We start from the raw sequence: 23838 nt of genomic DNA on the forward strand, positions 1-23838 counted from the left end.
TTTCTTTTACTTCCTGTCTTTACCTCTTTCCTATCACCCTAAGTAGACCCAGAATCCTCATGTTCCCCTGTAGATATCCCATGCTTACACAGAAATGCCACACCCAAACCTGTCCTTAAAACACATTGCCTCCTTTGCTACAACCACATTTCTTTGCTTTGCAGCTACCCACCTATTTCTTTTAACACCCTACATGGTGCTATAAGGAAAGCAAGCTGACTAAGGTGATTCAATATGATGTATCTTTCCTGAACTCTTACATTTGCTATATGCAAACTATAAGCATGGTTTATTCTTACCGGGGGAATGCCAAAGGATATAAGTAATTGCTCCGTGTGGCCTTCTTCAGTCTGTTCAGTCACTTGAGTCTCACCACCCAACGCCAAGTTGCATTTTGGATATTCTCTCACATTTCAGCAGTTTGATTACAGGCTGATATACTCTCTATAGTTCTTCCGCCAAGAATTAGCTTGTGTAAACAAGTAAATGCAACACTGAGAAGATCTCATACTTACAGATGAGGAGAGACTATAAAGGGACTGTCCAGATCAAAGTCTCATAGCTGCTGAGGTTTCATGCCCCAAAACCTGGTGGAGTCTCCTGATATCTATTCCAGAGCCCTCTCATTCTTTACTGCAATGTTAGGACCTGTCTGAAACTTGGGGGGGGGGGGGGAAGGTATATAAGATATCACTGCTAAAAGTGTTTTAGCTTATTCCTGAAGTCAACCAGTGTTTATTGACCACCTGAAGTGAGTGTGGCAAGGACCTAGGAATGTACTAATGGACACAAAGAACAGCGTGTGTCCAGTTCTTTTTACATATTTCTGATTCTGGTGTCATCCCTTGTGGGAAATCCTATTAATAACTGAAGTTGTTAAAGACACAAAGCTGAAAGTCATAAAAGTTTAGCAGGCAAATTAGCAAACATCTAATGAATGTACTTGAAAATTAACTAGAAATCCTAATTAGAAATTTGGCTTAACATTTTTGAAATAACACTAAGACTGTAGCTTGAAAATTACACTGATATGTCAAAGTTTCTATCCATTTGGCCTATGTACAAGAACCTGACCTGGTTTTTACAGACATACAGATCTTACATATATGACTTTAAACATGCCTGGTAAGAGATTTGGAAATTCACATGACAAGATTGCTTGTATACTTCTAGATGGGATTGTGTGTGTTCTTACCAGTACTTTATATGATGGTTTTCTTTGGTGAGTGTCTGTCAGTCACCTTAGTAGCAGGAACTACTTCAGAACAGGTGAGAGAGTGCTCATCTTCAGATGAATGCAATTAAGCAGTTCTGCATGATGAATCGCTTTAAGCCCTTGAACTGTATGAGAGAAGTGAATGGAGCCTATGAACTGGTAACACTGGAATGGTGTCTCTTCTACACCATGGAATGGCACTTTTGCTTTTCCATCCATCCAAAGGACAGCTGTACTTATAATGACATCACCATCTCCCAATTTGGACAGTGATGATTTGCAATAAGATAACTATTTTAAGGTTGTGTTTTCCCTCCCAAATATACCTTATATTTGTAGTTACATAAAGGTAATATGCCCCATAAATAAACAGTAGTATCATTTAAAAGCAATTGATATTTGGAAAATGACACATTCTTCACCAACATTTGAATGGAAAATATCTCTCCCCAAACACCTCCACTTCCTTTGGGCCTAGTGTAGCATTCACTAGTGAATGTCCATTACCCATTTCACAGAACAGCACCATTCTCTTTTCCAGTGAACCCCATGCTCGTTTCTATGCAGCTCAGATCGTGCTAACATTTGAGTACCTCCATTCCCTCGACCTCATCTACAGAGATCTCAAGCCTGAAAACCTCCTAATCGACCACCAGGGCTACATCCAGGTAGGAAGTAAACACGTGACATGCACGCATTTTGGAAACACTGAGAGACAGCTTTACACATTTTGCCCCAACTATCAATGTTTGTTTGTTTGTTTTCTTTCCGTTTTTGTTGTTTGTTTATTTGAAGGAGAAATTTGACTATCTAAAAGGCTTACAGTGAATTCACAGTTCTGCCATTAAAAATAAGTAAATACCACATCAAGGAAGGAGCCTATTTGAGTCTCCTAGAATCAGTGATTGTAAACTCAGCTTAGGCTCCTTGAAAAAAAAAAGGCAATAATAGCTAAATGTGTGTAATGTATGAGTAGTCATGAGTGCCAGGAATCCCTGTGTGTACAGGTTGAGCACCCCTCAATCTTAAAAAATAAAAAAGATCCCAATCTGAAGTTTGTTTGTATATTGATATGACACTACGAACGGAAAATTCCTCAGATGAGTTCATGTGATGGGTGTAGTCAGATCGCAAGTACACTAAGGTGGCGTGGAATCCTCCAGGCTGTGACTGTAAGGCGCCTGTGAAACATGGAGTTCTGTGTCTGTCTCCCAGGCTCTCACTGAAAAACCTGGAAAAATCCAGACCTTGGAACACTTTTGGTCCCAAGTATTTTGGATTAGGGATACTCCACCTACATTGTCTCTTTTAATACTAATAACCCTGTGAATTGTAAATATTCCTGGTGTCACCATTTTAAAGTTATGGAGACTCAGCCATGGCAAGGGACATAGCCAGTAATGGAAGAATTGGAATTTTAACCCAGAAAATCTAGCCCCAGAGTCCAGGCCCATTACCACTCAAATACGTGGCTGGCTAAGACCTAACTGCACACACAGTGGTTAGAGGCTGTGTCACCTCTCAAGTTCTTTTAGGAGCATAAGGCCAGGGTTTTCTGTGGCTTACCTATCAGAGGAGTATCCATAGAGGATTTTCTCTAGATACACTTAATGGCCAGAGACACATTAGACATAGGAATATTTCATCAGTGCTTACTTTGTATTAAAACTGTTGCTTTCATCAAAAACAAGGAAATCATGAAATTTGCAGGCAAATGGTGGGAACTAGAAAAATATCATACTGAGTGAGATATCCCAGAAGCAGAAAGACACACATAGTATATACTCACTTATAAGTGGATATTAGACATAATATAGGATAAACACACTAAAATCTATACACCTAAAGAAGCTAATCAAGAAGGAGGACCCTGAGTGAGATGATCAATCCTCCCTCAAAAAGGCAAACAGGACGGACATGGGAAGAGGGAGAAAACAGGGAACAGGACAGGAGCCTAACACAGAGGGCCTCTGAAAGACTATCCAGCAGGGTATTAAAGCAGATACTGAGACTCATAGCCAAACTTTGGGCAGAGAGCAGGGAATCATATGAAAGAAGGAGGAGATAGAAAGACCTGGAAGGGACAGGAGCTTCACAAGGGGAGCAACAAAACCAAAAAATATGGGCCCAGGGGTCTTTTCTGAGACTGATACTCCAACCAAGGACCATGCATGGAGATAACCTAGAACCCCTGCACAGATGTAGCCCATGGCAGTTCAGTGTCCATGTGGGTTCCCTAGTAATGGGAACAGGGACTGTCTCTGACATGAACTGATTGGCCTGCTCTTTGATCACCTCCCCCTGAGGGGGGTACAGCCTCACCAGGCCACAGAGGAAGACATTCCACCCAGTCCTGATGAGACCTGATAGGCTAGGGTCAGAGGGAAGGGGAGGAGGACGTCCCCTATCAGTGGACTAGGGGAGGAGCATTGGAGGAGATGGGGGGTGGGGTGGGATTGGAAGGGTATGAGGGAAGGGGCTACGGCTGGGATACAAAGTGAATAAACTAATTAATATAAATAAGTAAGTAAGTAAATAAATAAATAAATAAAGAGTGTTGCTTTCACCCTTCATTCTCATGCTGTAAGCTACTTAGGTCTAGAACCTGTCACTCTAGATTTGTTTATTTGTTATGAGAAGAGAAGGGGTTTCCAGCATGTCTGTTCTAACCTTCATTCACTAAATAGTTGTCTTCCTGACTTTTTTTTTCACGTATTTTACTTTAATTCTGTACTTTGAATTTAAGTACAGGTCATCTGTTCTCTGGGAGGAATCACTTTTTACATTTCTGTTTGCTTTCACAGGTCACAGACTTCGGGTTTGCCAAAAGAGTCAAGGGCAGGACTTGGACACTGTGCGGCACGCCAGAGTACCTGGCGCCGGAGATCATCCTCAGCAAGGTATGGGTGCTGTTGTTACACATGGCAGGAGCTCTGTGCACTTCTAACAGAGCAGCTCCATGGCAGGAGCTCGCACCGGCAGAGCCACTCACAAATCACTAACTTGTGTTAGTTTCTACTCTGGGTCCTAAGGACAGATTAATGACCTGACCCCCATTTTGAAGCTCCAAGCAGTCATGATTCTTCCCTAGCAGGCCAGTGCAGAAGGCTTGTTCTGGGCCCCTCTAAGATTCATATGTAGAGACAAGACAGGTGAGTTGTCAACTCTCCACTTCAGACTTACCACCTAGGTGAGGGAAAGTTTGAAATTTATTATTAATTATAGCTTAATAATATAGCAATGAAACCCTTTTAGCCTTGCCGAAGGCTAGCCTACTTTCCAAATGGTACACAGTGGTGCTAGAACATATACATTTACTGAAACAAATGTAGCCATACTTAAAAGAATATTTCCACTTCTTCCTTTCCTTCTCTGGGTGGAGGAGTGTGAAAGGAAACGGAAAGACCAAGCTCAGAAAGAAGCAAATAAGGAGGAGAAATGATACAAGCCTACAGGACTATAGAGGCTCTGTGTAATTAAGTGAATAATTAAAAGCTTAGAGTTTTTTTTGCTATTCTTTAAGAAAAGTCATTTTCTGTGTTTCTCCAAGCACATGTCCTTGTTGAAATCATGGTGAACAGTAGTTTGTGTGTGGATTTTTTACACTAACGTGTGTCTACACATGAGTGTGCACACATGTGCTGCTATTGCATGTGGGCCAGTGTACCATAAAGTAGTCGCTCTGTTGTTTTGTTGCTTGTAGAGTTTTCTGGGGTTCTGTGTACAGTGTAGTTTCTCCTGTATTTCATGTAACTTTTTATAGAATATTCTCAGAATGGAATTGCTGGGTCAGAAGCGTATGAACATGTTAAGGCTCTTGCTATAAATTACCAAGTTGCTTTCCAAAAAGATTGCAGAATGTTGTATACCTACCCGAAGAGTGTGGTAGTATCTATTTCACCACATCCTCTCCACGGCTTAAAAATATTTGCTAATTTAAAAGGCAATAAATGTTACCTCATTTTATTTGATTATGAGTTATGTTTTCAAATATGTAATTACCACATAGTGTTTTTATATGTGTCTATAAATTCAATTATAAGTCTATGTCTTTCCCTGTTATCTGTGTATAGTGTTTTTCTTAAGTGATTGTTAAATTCTCTGTCCCAAGAGTATGGACTGATGGATGTGTGTACTATACACACCACAGAAGTAAAAGGGTAAACCACTGATCCCATTTCTATTAGTAAAGTAAGATGTGGTGCCAGTTATAATACATCTCCTTTAAAATATATAACCAGAGGAAAGAAGGAAGTCTTTATGTTGTATTGTGTTATATTTTACCTGATGACAAGAAAGATAAATGATTTGTAAAGCTAATATCTTAACAGAAAGCTAGAATGTGGGATTGTTTTTCCCGCATAATCTTTAATTGACACAGATCATGGATGATAGCAAACTTTGTATAAACATATTAATGCAAACATTATCAATAGGTGTCCTCTTACAAATTATTTTCGTAAGCTTGATATAAAAATGGCAAATGAAACAGATCAGAACCTGTGAATTCTACGTCCTTTTTAAGCATGCCTTTTCCTTTGATACACTGCTCACAAAACCCTAGGCCTGTTTTCCTTCCCGTGCCTTCAGGAAGTGATACACAGAGAAGCAAGTAGCAAAATTTACATGTACTTACTTGAACATTAATACTGATTATAGTTTTCCAAAGATACTGAAATAAACATGATTATCTCAAGTTTTTTATCTCAAGAATGTAGGCTGTTCTGCAGTCAGCTTCATCATTTGCTCTTCCAGTAATCCTATTTTGTTTTGGAATTTTTTAACTTTCTAGCTATGCTATTGTAAACCTAATGCATAGGATTGTGGCCTAGGATGGACCTCCATCAATAATTTGGTCTAATTCCATTTCTGCTGTTGAGTAGCAGCAAAAGTCTCCCACTGAAACAGATGAGGTTTCCTCTTCTGTTGCTCTGTTATTCTGTCAGTGTTATTCTAAGTGATTTTAGAAATAAGACTTGATAGTCCTTTCTAATATCAAACTCCAGTATCCAGAAATTCCTTGCTTTATTTAATTAAGCCTGGCTGGTAGGTTTTATTCATTTCTCATATTCTATTCTACACAGCTGCTAACAACTGTGACAGTCATTGTGAAATCACTTGTGGCTTAGTTTTCCCCAATGTTGCTCTATCCCAGGGCTACAATAAGGCGGTGGACTGGTGGGCATTGGGCGTGCTGATCTACGAGATGGCCGCTGGCTACCCCCCATTCTTTGCTGACCAGCCAATTCAGATTTATGAGAAGATTGTTTCCGGGAAGGTAAGAGGTGCATCTAACTACTCCTTCCTCCGTGTTGCCTGTGGGTGAAGTGTCTCATGCTGTCAGGTTATTGCCCTAGCCTGGGGGAATAGAAACACTGTATCACTGTTCCTCTAGACTAAAGAGCTGTTGGTGTGTATGAACATGTCAACAAGGTAATATGGCAGCTTCCATTTTCAAAATTGTGTTTTGTTTATAAAAAAAAGTATTATGTGATAATTCCGAGTATTCCTGTAAATCCACATTATGATCTCATGTGAATTTGTTGTGTGGAGAACAGTTTTAGAGGCTGTTTTTATGTAACTGTTCTAAGTACAGACTTATTTGAATTACATCAGAATTAGAAGTAAAAATAATTTGGGTGGGCCTTTTCTGAAAAGACTTCACAGAATTGATTTTCACAGAATTGCTTATGTTTACTGTGATTATAATTGGGGCTGATTTTAGCAAACAGGAAATAACAATTATCCTTGACCATGAGTGAGCTGAGCACGTAGCACTGTGGTAAATCATTCCATGAACTCTTCTTTTGTGTTTTCAATCTCTAATATTTCCTCCAGAAGTGTTTGTTTAGAGTCAGTCACTCTCCCCTTGGTTCATGTGTGGGATCTTTTCTGAAACTACTGCAGCCAGTTTGTGTAGAGAAGGAAAGCAGAGCGGTTTTAGCCTTGGGCATTGGAGAGAGCTCTGCAGTAAAGATGGCTTCCCTAAGCCCAGGACCTGAGTTCACTCCCAGAGACTCACTTGTGGAAGAAGAAGTCAGCTCCTACAAGTTGTCCTCTGAGCGGCACTCATGTTCCCCTCCACCACATAAATATATACACATAATTAATCTTACACAGGACAAGGCATTCTGTGTGGGCTCTTATACCACATCCTTTACTTGTCCTTTTATTTTTGTGAAGAATGCTGCCATGATATGGACCATTGGCATAGTTAACATTGCCCTGAGATGGATGCACTTGCTGTTTGGACTGTTGTATTTTATGATCTTTTTAGGCAGAAATAAATCATCCCAGAGGTGAAGCCTCGTCTTGTTTCTACCTCAGCCGGATCCACACTGCATTGCTGTAAAGCCGAGCTTAGCGTCCATGAGTTTAAATGTTACAGACTTAAATACTCACAAGGTACCATGAATATCCGATAACATAGTAACGTACCCTTTATGCTGGGATCCAACTGTAAATGGATTGCAGCCACCTGATGCTCTGAGAAAGTCTCTCATTAGTAGACTGTCTACCCAAGCACTGAGGATTGCTGCCTCCACACACCAGTGTCACACAAATCTCACAGAGCGTGCGCTATCCACAGCAGTCACTGCAGTTTACTGGCAGTTTACTACATTTTCTGCAGAAGTCTTGATATTAGATTAGTATTCACAAATTAGGGGGCGAACCATAGACATCAGCCTTAGCTTTGTCACAGGTGAAAAGCAAATACCTTTTTCAGGTAAATAACCTGAGCGTCGTGTTCAAGGATGGACACTGACAAAGGGAGGATGTAATGCAATATTTATTCTGAGAGACAAAAATCTCTGCTCTTCTTGTTACACTTGAAAGTCTGTACTTCAGGTTTCTTGCTGCTGCTGTTGTTTTCCCTCACAGAACATGAAAGTCACAGTAAAGATCTTTTATTACACACAAAATGAAACATGGAGAACAAGTTAGTGGACAAGGATGTCCTATTGTTTCTAAGAACATGGGGTTGGGGGGTGGCTCAGCCATGAAGAGCACTTGCTGCGCTGGCAGAGACCCAGGGTTCGGTTCCCAGCACCCACACAGCAGGCAGCTCACCGTCTAGAGGAATCTGACACCATCTTCTGGCCTCTGCTGGCTTCTGCACACACATGGTACACATAAACTCATGCAGGTACACACACACACGATACAAATAATTAATAAAGAAAGAAATCTTCCAAAAGACTGTGAGAAGTGAACACCTAAATTTCAAAACATAGTAAGAGCCAGAGGTCATATGAAGCCTTATGAGAAAACTGAAATAACATTAGAACTATAAGTAAGAGGAGAATATGTTATTTCTGCAGAGGAGAATATGTTATTTCTGCAGAGTAGACATGTAGGCAGAACAGAAATTTAGAAATTATAGGAATGTTTCAAGTAATTTAACTGAGGTATTTAGAAAGTTCCTGAAACTTTACTACACTACTTTTATTCTTCATAAAAGAAATCAAATTATAACAAAGATGCTACATAAGCTAAATTTCTGTTTACTTAGAACAATTGCATTAGTTAAAATGAATGTATCTACCTTGATATGAATTGACCTCAGTTTTTCAGTCATTCTCCCTTGGACAACATTTTCGCAGCTGTTTGTGAATTTTTTCATGCCAAATTTTAATATTTTGTATTTAATAGCTGAGTATGTTCTAAGCTATAATAATTTAAAATAATAGTCACAGTTTTTAAAATAATAATCACATTTTTTAAAAAAAGCATAAAATATGTAACTGTAATAGGAATGATTTCCACCATTTATTTGAAAATATGACAGATGTTTGTTGCTTTTGTATTTAGCTGAAGGTGTCAGATTCTCTCTCGATGATAGATTCTATCATTTGCCCACCCAAAACAAAATTCATCACATGAAATGTTGCGACCATGTCATTTCCAGAATATGTGTTAGGAGAAATATTTGGAAGGTAGAGGCAAGAGGTTCAGGAGTTTAAGACCAAACTGGGCTGCGTGGGACCATCTTAACAATAATAAAAAGATACAAAATTAATATTAAAATTATTAATTAATATTAATTAAAATTAATAGCTTTGCCTGATCTTTTTTAAAGCTTACTATTTACTACGATAATATTCCATTCTGTTCTGAAACTCTGTTATAAAACAGGTCCAATGTTAAAATTAAAATAGAGTCATATGTGATGGCTCATGCCTATAATCCCAGCACTCAGGGAGGCAGAGACAGGCAGATCTCTATGAGTTTGAGGCCAGCCTGGCCTAGAGAGCAAGTCCAGGGTAACCAAGGCTACACCAAGAAACCCTGTCTTGAAAAAAAAAATTATTTGAATTTTCAAAAAAGTTAAGTGATTCATTCACTTATGTACATACATTTGAATATTAGGTTGTGAAGAATTTCTCTGTTACAATCTCTTAACCCAAACTGGTATTTTTAAGTGCACAGAAAGATGGTTAGTCAGCTTTTAGATTCTCTCCTGCATATATTTTTCTTTTGAGAAACAGAGGAGGCATTTAAATGTCAGATTATTCATGACTGTTAATGTTCAGGCTTGGAAATGCACAGTTGACAGAAAGGATTTATAGTCCTGTGGTTACCATGCCCTCCCTAGCACGTATGCGCTGGGCTCCTGTACATAGTCTTTACATTTCATACCTGAGTGCCAGCAATAGAAAATGAGAATCAGGTATGGTTTCCACAGCAATTCTATCTGGCTGTGTTGCTGATGAAACTACAAAAATCAATATTGTGTTCAAAAATGGTATGTAAAGACAGAGTAATCAAGTAACAGCAGTTGCAGACAACATAATCTTAGAGTCTTTGACTTATGTAATTTGAAAAATGTCTTAGCTTCACTCTATATCATGTAAATGTCATTCCATTCTCGATGAACATCAAGAAGATACTATAGGAAATGTAGGAGCATAAGCCTCACTCTGTACTGTCAAAGAGTTTATTAATTTTTGCTGAAGGGAAATCAGCATTCACATGAAGGATAACTGATTAGTAGCCCAAAGGTCATTGCCTTCTGTGTCAGGATCCAAGTCTATCTCAGGTTTGATGAATCTGAGAGGACTCAGAAAGCCCAGCACACACTGGTAAGTGGGCTTAGGCTTGTTACAGCCAAAGGATAGAAAGCCAGATCAGCACAGGGAAAAGGCAGTCCAGGCAAGTCCACAGAAGAGCAGGCACGGGCCTTCGGGAGCCTCCCTCTGCAGCCGCAGAGACTCCTTTAACTGCCTCGACATGAATTCACCAATATTAGGTGTTATGTGTCAGTGAAAGCCATGAGAAACTCAGGGCGCAGGGTTTTTACTGGCACCCTGGACTTAGCACATACGAAAGCCCCAGACTCTCAGAATGAAGCACACTTTCAGGTACCCAGGGTCTGTAGCAGATCTGTGCACAGTGAACCACACTTACTGTTCAAGGAAAGTTTCATCCACTGTAAGAAACTGGCAACACTCAAGGTCCCAGGTCCCTGACAAACACAGAGCTTGGAAGCAGCCAGCTCTACTGCTGGCAGTCTCCGGCCTACATGCTGACTTTTCTACATACATCCTGCCTTCTAACCAATAAATACATGTGCAAAACAGTGCAGCATTGTTTCTAAGAGATCATTGTTACTGCTTTCTTAGGAAACTTAAATGCCATTTTCTACTTGGCTTTGACTATAGTTAAATTGACCTAGAAGTATTCAGTTGCTATCTTCTTTTCACTGGCTGTCCTGTATTGAAGGCTGGCCTCAAGCCCACTGTGTAGCCAAACAAAACTCTGACCTTGTAGTCCTCCTGTCTCCGCCTCCCAAGTGCTTTTGCAGGGAAGACAGCTTTATGCGTTGGTGTTGAAGATGGGCTTCGTGCATTGTAGATAAGCACTGAGCTAGCTGAGCCACATCCCCGGGGCCCGAAATGTCCTGTTCCTGACATGTAAAGCAGTTGTGCTGTTTTATAACCCCCCCCCCGGGGGGCCATTTTCTAAATACTTCATTCTAGTGGTTTAATAATCTTATCAACACTTGCTTCCATATAGGCTTTCACTGATCTAGTGAGCAGATGGTTTTAACACTGACTGCTTTTGAGGGAGGAAGAGAAATGAGAAGGAAGTGAACAGTAGCCCTCTGCACCCATCTAAATTTGTTCTCTTTCCCTTAGAGACACCATAAGCATATTTATAATATTTATAACTGTATTTTAATGCCCCAGTTCTCTTTTCACTTATGGAATGCAGGCTGACTAATGTTCCCCGGGGACTTCAGGTGGTGTGAATATTGACACATCTATAGAAAACCCAGTATATGAAAGTGTAATGTAAGTAATGTACAGCAATTTTTTTCCTGCTAGAGAAATCCTTTACTGAGGTTGCAGTGGCTCACTTAGAGAAGTGGTTTCTTCATATGGCTCCCAGTAGGCTGTGTCCAGAAGTTAACAGAACACCACCAATACAGTGTACAAACTCTTTTTCAGTCACTTAAGTTTGTTCCAGTGCATAAAAAATCTTACTAGTTATATAATCTTTCCCTGTGTCAGTAACTGTAGAATTTTATCAAGACACTCCCTCCATCAGCCAGAAATCAATTTTATAACTTCTGTAATTAAACTCTGTGAAGGCAAATTTGATTCAGACTTATTTTATTGCTAAATGGAAGAGGCAGGTCAGTGAGACCAGTTAGTGGATTTAAATTATGGATACCATAACAGCATGCATTGATTTGCTTTTTGAATATTATGTCACTTTTGAGAGATGAACTTATAAATTTACATATATAGAAAGTAATAGTTATTCCAAAATTGAAATACATGAGCCTGTAATTGGTGCTGAAAGCATAAGTCTGTCGGCTCTGCTCAGCTTGGGCCGAGTTCCCCATGTTACATAATGTAATTTGAGCAAGTCATTTAGGATGTCAGCTGTAGGCACAGTGCTGTTCCTATAAAACAAGGTAAGTTCATCCATTCTCTCCCTTCTAGCAAAATTTCGACATACAACTATTTGGGAATTCTGGAAACATTAAATTATGACTTTCTGTCTTTCAGGCTCCTTCCTTGTTAAAGTGGTTATCTAATAGAAAGGCTGGAAAAAATGGGAAATGCGCTACTATTGAGCATAATAAAATAAAAGCCATCTTCATAAATGTTATGTGATTTCTTATACTGTCAAGTAAAATACATTCCCTCATATTATAATTAGACAAATTGAGATTGAAGAAGGTAAAGGGATTTTTCATAGGTCATGGAATACTGAAAGTCGGGCTATTTCTCCTGAGGAGGTAGTCTGGCCGGAAGTGCTGGTAGGTGTCTGTCACCCTCACTGCTCAGGGCCTTGAGGCAAGATGATCACTGGCCCCCAGGGTGTGAGTCCAGCCTAGGCAACACTACAAGAGCCTGCCTGAGGTCAGGGATGGAGAGCATAAAATAGTTTGATAGCATGTGTGACTCCTGACTCCATCTCCAGCACACAGGGGAATATTTTAGCTCTACCCTTGAATATACTTTCTACCATCTCCACTGCCACCTCTGTCATCTCACCTGAGCTGCTAGAGCAGTTGGTTCTTTGAAAATATGTTTCATCCTTCCATCCCTGTGATGAAGGATGCAGCTGCAGTCAGCGGTTCTAATCAGGCTCCATGTTCTTCAGGTGCTGGGTTCAGTCTCCAGACCCCAAAACAAGATGATTTTAAAAAAAGTAAAAACTTTTCATTGATTTCCCCATATTTTTCAAAGTAAAAGTCGAAGATCTTACATTGTTTTGTGAGAAATGATGGTCACATTTTTTGATAATTGTGGCCGCTGTCATTATTTATCACGTGACTTTCTTGGTAGAAACAGAAACTCTGTGAAGGCAGGTCTCTGTCTTACTTCGTTTTCTGTTTGTCCCAAGCATATCAGTGCATAGCACATAATAGGTTTAAATCGAGTGGATTTGAATCCAAACACTTATTCAGTATTCACTAAGGTCAGTGCACATGGTCAGAGCAGGTCAACATTTGCGGTACAGCTAGTCACCTATGGCTCTCTGAAACACGATGTGGTTTCCATCTTTGGTGCCCCATCTTGGAGGCACCGACTCGGAGTTCTTCTGTGGATTTCAGCATGGCTCACAGCTCTGATACTCATCATACATACAAATATGTAGCTCACTCAAGAAATGATCCCACCTAAGGAAGGCATGATTAGGAAACCCAGAATCAACATGGTCTTAAAAGGGTGGAAAAGAATCACAGCAATTAAATTAAGGAAAATAGAAGCAAATACTCAAGGTGGCACATGTCACACTGCAGACACATTTTCCATGCCCAGTTTACAATAACCTCTTCTTTTAGCCTCGCTGTTCTTGTGGGTATACTTTCTCATCTTAGCCTCTGGCTTTCTAAAACTTTGTCAGCGTTATCTACCCTATTGCATAGTGGCAGAAAGCTCATAAATACGCAAGTCAGAGGACTGAATTATTTCCTCAACAAACCCAGTGACCAGGCTTTGATGTCACTGGAGCTCAGGCCCCCATCTCTAATGCAGGCTCTCACCAGCTCCAATATTCCGTACTTATGATTTCACTTTCTAAAGTGTTCACATTGATAATAGTGACAAAGTAGTTCCCTTCTTGATTTTTCCTTCTGTTTTGAAGGAAAAATGAGTCACTCTTCCCATCGTAACCTGTTGTTGGATGCAGGTTATCAAGCCACTGTTAACATGGACCACAGAAGATGCCGACTATCTGTTGGCCTCTTTGAAGAGGAGGGTGTGCTATGGCGGTGGAGGTGCATCTGTAATGGATAGCTCCCTATGGCTTAGTGTCACAGACTGCCACCACTACCCATGTGCTGTTATGAAATCTAAGCATATACATGTACATTTGCCCATATTGACTAATCAAGACCATCACTTTGTTTGCAGCACAGAAAAAGGATGGCTTTATTGGGGTGCTTATATTGTTCATGCAGTATATTGCTCATTACCTGAATCCACAAAATAACTTCTGTGCAGACATTGCTGTCTGCAGCTGGGCGCATCGTGGATGGGCTCACTGGTGCTTTGCCTTTCTACACTTCATGTACATTCTACTCTAGGCCAAGTCAGAGCCACTTAAAGTAAGGCATTTCTTTATCTAAACAAAGTTTGGATGCACCTCAAGGAAAATCCAACCCAGTGTACCGCCGGAGAGGAAATGCTGTTTGTTCTTAATGGCAGGTATTTATTGTACAAAGTGATGGACCTCGTAAAGACAGTTTTCAGAGTACCATGTTTTTGAACCGTATTTTGCACCTCTTGCCTTTGTTTTTCTCCTAATCTCTTTTCTCTTGTCTCGTGTGTGTGTGTGTGTGTGTGTGTGTGTGTGTGTGTGTGTGTGTGTGGTTTATGTACCTATATAAAATCTAGGATCTTTGGAAGGAAAACATGTTTTTGAGTGGAGCATATGGATCACATTTCCTATGGATTCATCTGTTGGTGGATTCCTAGGCAATTGTGACTGGTGCTTCAACAAGTATAGGTGTGCAAGGATCTCGGTGATATCTTGGCTTGGCTCCTTCGGCAGATACCCAAGTGTGAGAATGCTGAGGTAGTTTTCCTTTCATTGTTGAGGAGCCTCCTTTACTGGTTCCTCAATGGCTGAGTAATGTACATCCCCCTGCGTGTATTCAGGTCCCTTCGCTTGTCATCCTCTCCAGCATTTGTTACTTGTCACGACTGCCACCCTCTCCCTTTGTATTTTATCTTTTGGGAACTTGTTCATTTCATAAAGCTGTCGTGATGTTTTAGAGTAGAAACTCCTGATCTTGTAGTAATTGCTTCTAGTAAGAAAGATGAAAGTTTCAGAAAATTTTTAAGTTTAAACTTTCAGCCATCTAAATGCCTCTGGATACCATATTTAGTCTATTAGTCATGGGAGTGGTGTAGAACAAGGAGAGGGAAATGTGCTGAAATCAGAATGTCTGTTTGGAACTGCAGCTCTGACTCGTAGCTCTGCAGTCCTGAGCAAGTTTGTCATATGTATCAGTGGCCTCACCCATGCCTGTAAAGGGGGCACTATAGCATACCAAAGCCCCCAGAATCTGCATTTTTAATACTGTGTCTCCTCGGTTATTCCTGATATTTCTATGTTATTTTCCAGTAGCAGAATTCTGCTTAAAAGTTTTTCTTTTATCTCTAATAAAGATAATGGAATTCTGTGCTGGAAAAGGCCGTGTGGGTGTCTACAGCCTTTTTCAGATTCTTCCTTGGTAGATCTCTTTTCAAAAATGCACTTACTGAGATTTTTCATACGTTACTTGTTCCACTTAGATTATAACTTTAAATTGTACATCTCTGAGAGGTTTTATAATGAGGCCCAAGGGGATCTCTCTTGAAGAGAGCCTTGGGTGAGCCTTCTAATGGTCTTAGCACAACTCCATGCATACTTTAAGTTTCTAGAGACTGCTCTACATTCTTAACAAAACTGAAGCCAAGTTCTAAGAGAAGTTTTAGCTCTTTACCTTTATCCCATTCATCCTTTAAGATGTGCAGAGACTATGGTATGTCATGAAAAGTGTTTGGAGGTCACCACTACCTCCTTCTTTTTTCATGTATGAAATCAAGGCAGAAATATCCAGACACTTGCAATGTGCTTCCCCTCCTGCTATGTTTGTGCAGGTCCGATTCCCATCCCACTTTAGCTCCGATCTCAAGGACCTTCTGCGAAACTTGCTCCAGGTGGATCTGACCAAGCGATTCGGAAACCTGAAGAATGGTGTGAGTGACATAAAGACCCACAAGTGGTTTGCCACGACTGACTGGATTGCTATTTACCAGAGAAAGGTACGGCCCTATTGTTGACCTAAAGCCTTTGAGAAGGTGTGCTTGAAGTCATGAAGCAGAGATACTTTCATCTTAAGCACTTTTATAATTATTTTACCATTAAGCTAATCCCTGCGGGATCTCAAAGTGCCTTCTCTAAATAAAAGACAAAGCCTTGGTTGCCCTAGTATGTTTTTCCCGTTCATACTAACTCTACCCAAAACTGTGGAAATTGGATTTTAGATAGTATTCTACAAGTTGCATTCAAAATTGGTACAAACCACATTTAAAAGATAATGTGGAAATGAATACAACTCAGAATCAGCGCATAGCCAGACTGACACTGAATCAGCTTAAATTCTGGGATGTTTTCACTTTTGTTGTAGCATTGCTGTGGACATTTAGCAGGGTGGCAGCTTTTTTCCTGGGGTTTTCCCGGAAAGATCTAGCCTTTTCACACACTAGGCCAGCCTGCATGTCTGCCTCTCCACTCCTGGAGATTTTTCCCGTTTGCTCCCTTTCCATAGTCCAGTGAATCCTTAAGAAATGTATGACTTCGCTGTGCTATTTCTCTGAAGCATGTCCTTCCTTGCTGTTTATATGCTCACTCTCATTTTAAACTATTTCATGGGAACAGGAACGTTTTATCATCCTTATTTTATAGCCTCTCAAGAGCCACTGGGACATGCACTGCACATGTTGCCACATTCTTCAATGAGCACCCGTCTTCCTACGGATGCAAGTGTCCTCCATTTGAAGCTTCCCTAGAGGCCATTAAACCCATGCTTTGGAGGCAGTCAAAACAAATTACCTGAAATTACTAGATTTTGTCTTTTAGGAATCATTGATTTACTTAGCATCCCTCTAAATAGTAATTGGGACCCTGTGCTGGCCCTAGGCAGTCTTCAAGGTGATTAGTGAAGTCGGCCTTACTCCTCCAATTCCATCCTCCGAGTTCAAGGATGGGAGGCAGATGAGTCTGTTATGCTAATAAATGTCAAAGGAATCCAGAGAGAGTTCTGCTCCTGAGTGGCTGGATGTCTTGTCCTCTTGCTTACTAAAAAGACTCTTCCGTGTTGGAAGTTCAAACCTCATGAACACTAGGTATAAATGTAAATGTAGCTCCTCTCTGACACTAGCATAGCTCATGATTAAATAGAGGGCAACTCTAGCTGGCCAGCAGTGTTTTAAGAGACTAGCTGTACGTCCCAGGTCACCCATGGCAACAACCACAATAACAGCAGTTACTTAATGGTAATTACTTCACCGTGGTCATAAGTTGGGAAATTTAAGAAAAGATTTTTCTGTTAACTATATTTCTCCTTTCACTCTTGAATGCTAAGTTAAAAATAACTTGCATGAAGTGTATATATTTAGCTTTTCCCCTCCCCACCCCCACAAAAGCCACAGCTTCTGCCTTTTCAGAGGCTTGCCACATTTCATATGAACAACCACAAAGCACAGTCCCTGAGGGAAAAGAATTTAACGCTCTGTTCCATATTAAAAGCAGTTTTTCTAATTCATTAAAATTTTAAAAGATTATAAAAACAAAGTTATAAAAGAATTTTAAAACTCAGCTAAGAGAAAGCTTAGCAAGGCTGAACAGTGTGAGGGCAGTACAGTTGCCATGCCCTGCGAGACCCCAAAGCTCGAGCCAAGCTCAAGGGTTGTGGCTGTGGGCACCATTAGCTCAGCACGCATTACATAGTCACAAGCCAGGACCATGGTACTAAAATAGACTTTCCACTCCTAAAGTGTACTAAAGCATCCAGATTTGCCCACATGAAGACAGTTCTTCATGGTTAATGAAAGGAATTCTTATCAGACTTTGAAAAAGAAAATTCATGGCTGTTTATATTTTGTTTTTCATTTTCCTGCTTAAAAAACGTTATCCCAAATAGGATAACTGCTTTAAATATCAGTGTTACCACAAAGCTTCCAACTTCGATCCCAGGTTCACCAGGTTCAAATCCCAGCATGTTACCACCTTACAATCTGCCCTTCTTCTTTTCTGGGTTTTGTCAGGGTTGTTGATTTGTTTGAGATAGAGTCTCTCTTTGTAATCAAGTTGGTTTGGAACTATACAGGATTAAATGAAGGATTATAGGTGTGATATATCACATTTGAGGAATTGTAGGTATTACCACAGTACTTTTTTAAAAAGCTTCTTTTAACATTATTATTAAAAGGAAGGTACAGAGTTGAATACTGCAAAACACTCAGATTTTACTTTTTTAACTTGTATCTTTGAACATTTGTGAGAGGGAAAGGCTGTTTCAACAGAAAGGAGAGAGGAGAGAAAGGGAGTGAGAGAGAAAGAAGAGGAGAAATAGTCAGGCAGACAGACAGACCCTGAACTCTGGACCTGGGTAGATTGTGAGCCTGAGTCAGATCAATTGTCCATTATAGTATGATCTTGAGCACATTGTTCAAATATGTCAACATAAGCTTTATTACTCTTAAAGTGCAGGTTAAAATAGAGAATGCAACAGGAAGCACGGAGTGTTGAGAAAAACTAGGTAGGTAAGTCCAGGCTCCAATTATAGTCAGGTAATTTGGTGAGGAAACGTGGGCTCTGCCCACGCCCAGACATGACTTCTGTTGACACTGGTGTCTTCACTCCTTTCCTCATTCCCCATCACTGCAGCCTCTTTTTTTTTTTTTTTCTTCCTCCCCTTCTTCCTTCTTTTTGATCCTGAGACAGAGTTTCTCTTTGTAGCCTTGGCTGTCCTGGACTTGCTTTGCAGACCAGGCTGGCCTCACACTTAGAGAAAGCTGCCTGCCTCTGCTTCCCAGACTACCCAGATTAAAGGTGTGCACTACCAAGCCCACCTGGCACATGTCTTTAATCCCGCACATGGGAGGCAGAGGGAGGCAGATCTTAAAGAGATATTTTTAATCTTTCCCTACTAATACTAAAGATGTTCTGCTGGTACTCTGTAAGCACATACTAATCTATCCATACTACACAGTGAAATAGTAATAATCTTTCTAAGACTGTGATAGAACTGAGTTGCCACTGCTCATCTAGAGTCCATGTGTTTCAGAAAGGGCTTGACTCGTCCCAAATGGTAAACTACTAACTACCCAGACGTAGCAGCTGGAAGCCAGGTCATCCTGTGAGGCATATTGGTGGACAGCTAAATCTCAGTTATCAGTGAAGCAGTGGTGAGGAGCGGCAATGGTCACAAAGAAAAATCAGTGCCTTAATGTAGACATTGCACACACAGCAGTGTAAAATTAAGACAGGTAATTTAAATAGTTCACAGCCTTTTATTCCCTGGCAAGTATTTCTGAGCAATGAAATAGCTAATTCCCCCTAGTAGAAAGAAAAAAGGCCCAGACTAAAGAAGTGGCCTGGACAACTCAGACTGCAAATCACTCTCCAGAGATGGTCTGATTCTAAACCACCATCTGGCTAGAAATGAAGACTTGTCTGCTTGGCTCAGTCTGCGTTGGATAAGATGGCAGAACAAGCACACAGTGTAAGGAAACCAACTTGGAAACAAGATAATATTAGAACCTCTGCATATACTTATTTGTCACCTGGTTCTTTTTAAATATCTTTAATTTTCATGTATATATCTTACCTGTAACCTATTATATATTGCTTTAGTCCTGCTTGGGAACAATTTATAAACAGCTATCCATGTAATGATGAGGTATGTAATCAGACCACTGTTGTACATGGAAGAGAAAGCCCTTGAGAGTTCAATATCTGCTTCATCATTTGTTAGTGGTAGGAATTTGGTTGACTGTTATGTAAGCTTTAAGAGAGGAATGGGAATGTCTGCCTTGGCTTCCCTGCAGAGTGTGAAGTAGACGTGACAGGGAAACAATTGTGTGTGACTATAAATCCATAGCTGCTGTGTAAATTGCACCAATCATTACAGCTTTTAAAAGCTTTTCCTCACACATACTAAGCACACCATAAAATTATACAGGAAGACTTAATTTTCATCATCAAAATAATGAAAATGTTTGGAATTTGACAGTTCTGATATTCTGAGTATATTCTCGGATATTCTGAGAGATGTTCCCACTGTAGACTTTTCCTAGTCAGAGGTTTTAAGTAAACATGGGAATTAGAAAAGAGATTAACTTCAGAAGAAAGGGAATTAAAAAAATAAATAAAGGCTTTGGAAATAAATTGATAAAAATAAAATTAATGGAGACTGGTTTTCAAAGCTCAGAGCCAGCATTTTGATTCTGGTTGCTGATTAACCTGGAACCTGCATCAGTATTTTGTTGTAGTTCTCAGGTGAAATTCTAGCTAACTTCTAATGGATTTCTGTTCAAGAACTTACTGCATTTAAAGATGCCAGTGAGATAACTTGCTGGGAAGTCCTTGTTCTTAGTGTATGGAAATCTCTGGGGAGTTGTTCTTCCTCTTATTTTCCTCTTGCTGTCATAGGTTGAGGCGCCATTCATACCAAAGTTCAGAGGCTCTGGAGATACCAGCAACTTCGATGACTACGAAGAAGAAGAAATCCGTGTCTCTATAACAGAAAAATGTGCAAAAGAATTTTGTGAATTTTAGGGAGGAAAAACCTTGCCTCAAGCTCACACTCAGTCTTTGCACGCTGTGGAGGTGGAAGGTGGAGCCGAGACCTGCTTGTTGAAGTGGTTTCCAGGTCCCTTCATTCCAGCAGCTGAGTGAGGTCTTTATTGCGTCATCAGTGTGTACTCTGCAACCACCTGTGTACCGAGGCACCGCTCCACAAGCATCTTCTGTGCCGTGACACAGTGTACACCACTTTCCTACTGTTTTGGTTGTTTTTCTCCACCCTTCTACATCCTTCTCATTAACTTCTCTGACCAGTGCTCCATTTTCCTTTCTTGGTGTTTCAGATGGGCAGTGTTACGGCTGTGTGATACTTAAAAGGAAAGCTACATGTTGCTTTTTGTAGTTTTGAGCGATATTATTGCTGACCAGTGGCTTGAAGATAAACTCTCCAATGATTTTTTTTTTTTTTTTTTAATAGCTCGGACTCAGTTTTGCCAAAACTCTTAATAATTTTTGAAGATGGAATGTTTTGTCACCAAGGGAATTTGCATAAGTGACAATTCTAACTCTTCAGGGGTCACTGATATCGCGGCTAGACTGGCCGTGTGGATTCCAGGCCCAGAGGCTTCTTTTCCTTTGCCTTTCAATATTCTCTCTGTGAGACATTAAGTGACCAGACAGATGCCTCATTTGTCAAGAAAAGTGAGGGATGTGGCTCCACGCCCCAGCTATCTCCCTTGGTACCAACATGTCTGTGGGTTAGAAGAGAGTTCTAAGGTTTCTAAGCCTTCGCTCTTCCATGCCGGGCTTCAGCCAGTATTTTAGAAAAGCATGACTGATAAGGTGACACATTGTGAAATTTCTCAGATAGTCCTCATCGTCAGTTTCTTAAGGGAAACGAGCAAATGAAAGGAAACATGGATTTGGATAAATACTAAGTCAACGAGAGCCTTGGTCCCTGCTTACAGCTTAGAGACACTCTCCAGGAAGTGCAGTTTTCTGTTTGCTTTGGTTCGTAACGGAAGAACAAAGCAGTTGCTGCTGCTCCCTCTTCTAAAGTGAGAGCAGGAGGGCACTGTTGCAGCTTCCACTCTCCGCCCTGCCCCGGCAGTGCAGGAAGGAGGCTAAGAAACTGCCATGTTCAGAGTTTAATTTAATTTGAGGTGTGATATCTTTAAATATGTCAGAATTTCTAACCTCTTTTTTTCTTCATAGAGTATATGATCATGCAGATACAATTTTAATATTTGTGTTTCCTTAATTTTTTCTACTTTTTGCCAATTGACTTAACAATGTTGCCATCATGAGGGAATTTCAAGCACTCTTGCACATTTAGTTCAGTGTTTCTTTGTGAATAAATGGCTTAGCTTTTTCTTTTTACTATTTTTTTTCATTATTTTTAATTTGTCCATCTCATTTTATCTCTGTATCAGTGACCTACCTTAAATAATCAACTCACCCAAATAGTTTAAACTATTTCATTTCATGATCAATCTATAAGCATATAAGGTTGTTTTAAGTCAAACAAACCCTAGTGTATATAGAACCTTTCTATCTGCCTCCTTCCTGGTGCAGGTAGGTCATTGACACCACTCCTGTTCATGCACACACACTCTCACTAAACCCTTGAAGACATTGAAGAGTCCTATCTGAGACCTTATCTCCACCTATCTGCATGTCTTTTGGTTGTCAAGTGTTTCTGCATGGTAATGTCCCACAATAGCAAACAACTATTTCAGTTGCTCCACCTGTATTTAAAATGTGCAAGAAAAATTGAAATACTCTGCTGTAGCAAGTTTTATGTAACAAAGATATATCATCGTGTTAATAAATTAAAAGCATCATTTGTATAAAATACTTTATTTAGGTTTTTTTTGTATTTCATTTAGACCCAAGAACATGCTAATCATTGTGTTCTATGTATGCTACAAATTCTCTGGTAGCATTGTTGTATATTATTGTAAAATTATTTCAATAAATCATGGGGGTGACAATTTGATTATTATAATTTAGTTTTCAAAAATTGAACAGATTTCTATGAATCCTAACGTATTTTTTTCTATGAAATTATTAGTACCCAGCTGGACTCTACCCGGGTAGATGACCCCCAGGCGTGCATCGGCGTCTGGGGGCGTCTGAGCCCTTCCATTTTACTGTCTCTGTTTTAAGTACATGAGCAAACTGTCAGGTGTGTCAGAGGGGTCTATTTCTGGCTAATCAAGTACACTAAATTGGAATATTTTTAACATACCTAAAATTCCCATTTTTAGCCACAGTGTAGCTAAAAAGATTTTCTTTGAAAACTTGAAATACTAAGTCAGTGGCAAAAGCAGTATTTTACTCCAATTATATTTCATAAAACAGAAGAAATGGTGTTTTTGCCCAGTAAATGAAGAGATGGCATTGTGAAGGAAGGGGCCCTAGACTGACAGTGAAGCGTACCAGAGGTATCCCTGTGGACAGAGGGCTAGGACAGGTTCTTTCTGGGATCCCTCTGCTTTCCTGTTAGGTCAAGGTTCCCTCCTTATCAAATATTCTCGAGGGCATCATACTTTGAGGTAAGTTACTGTATAGTGACACATCTCTGTGCATCCTTACCTCTGACAATGTTCTAAAAATTCTTTGACTATCATAAAGCCCTTGTCTCCCATTCCTTACTCCCTCACTGATGCTAAATATGCACTTGATATCAAACTGTCAGCCTACCAAAAAAGATATTGTGGCTTATGGGTATTGCTGTCTTGTTCTTGGTATGTTCCTGTACTGATTGCCCTTTGGTCTAAAAAAAAAAAAAACAAAAACAAAAAACAACAATGCTCATTATAAGCCTAAAAAAATGGATGATTATCCTTTTCCACTGACTGTTTTTCTTTCCTTTGCTTGTTGTAAGAATCAAATGGAATAATGTATGTAAAAGCACCTTGTAAACTGTAAGCTTTTGATGTAAGATGTAAGGTGTGTTGTTATTTCATAAACTACTTCTTTGTTTAGAGTGGAATTTCCTATGCACTACTATAGCTAGGAAATGCTGAAAATGTGTTTTTTAATTCATCAGTAACCACAAAATTAAAGTATCTTCAAAGGATAAGAGCCGTTGAGTCATATGTCCAATGTCCTTCGTCCTGGACTTTTCTCTGCTGATATGAGAAATGGTTGTGGATCCCTGACTTTCAGATAGTTGGGGTGATATTTGGGGCTGAGAGCTGAGCAATAAAAGAGTGAATATTAGCAGTCCATTCTAATTAGACTTTTCCTGAAACACTGCCGAGTGCAGCCCGGCATTGCTAAGAGCTTCTTCCTCATTTTGCTTCAGATTACTCCTAACACGATGAAAGCCAGCAAAGTAAGTTAATGTAGCTTAC

The 23838-nt window shown here is 39.9% G+C and overlaps 1 protein-coding gene across 4 annotated transcripts in view; it reads left to right on the forward strand.

The window, feature by feature from the left end:
- The window catches only part of Prkacb (protein kinase cAMP-activated catalytic subunit beta), a 100784-nt gene extending 77220 nt beyond the window's left edge, over nt 1–23564 (forward strand). For all 4 annotated transcript variants that reach the window (XM_021647983.2, XM_021647982.2, XM_021647984.2 and 1 more), the window contains exons 6-10: nt 1758–1884; nt 4021–4116; nt 6372–6494; nt 15826–15990; nt 20384–23564. In XM_021647983.2, the coding sequence (XP_021503658.1) occupies nt 1758–1884; nt 4021–4116; nt 6372–6494; nt 15826–15990; nt 20384–20509 (637 nt within the window). In that variant the 3' untranslated portion in view covers nt 20510–23564. The remainder of the gene's footprint in view (nt 1–1757; nt 1885–4020; nt 4117–6371; nt 6495–15825; nt 15991–20383) is intronic.
- Nucleotides 23565–23838: the final 274 nt, after the last annotated feature.

This window comes from Meriones unguiculatus, chromosome 10 (genome assembly GCF_030254825.1).
Source record: "Meriones unguiculatus strain TT.TT164.6M chromosome 10, Bangor_MerUng_6.1, whole genome shotgun sequence".
Classification (NCBI taxonomy): domain Eukaryota; kingdom Metazoa; phylum Chordata; class Mammalia; order Rodentia; family Muridae; genus Meriones; species Meriones unguiculatus.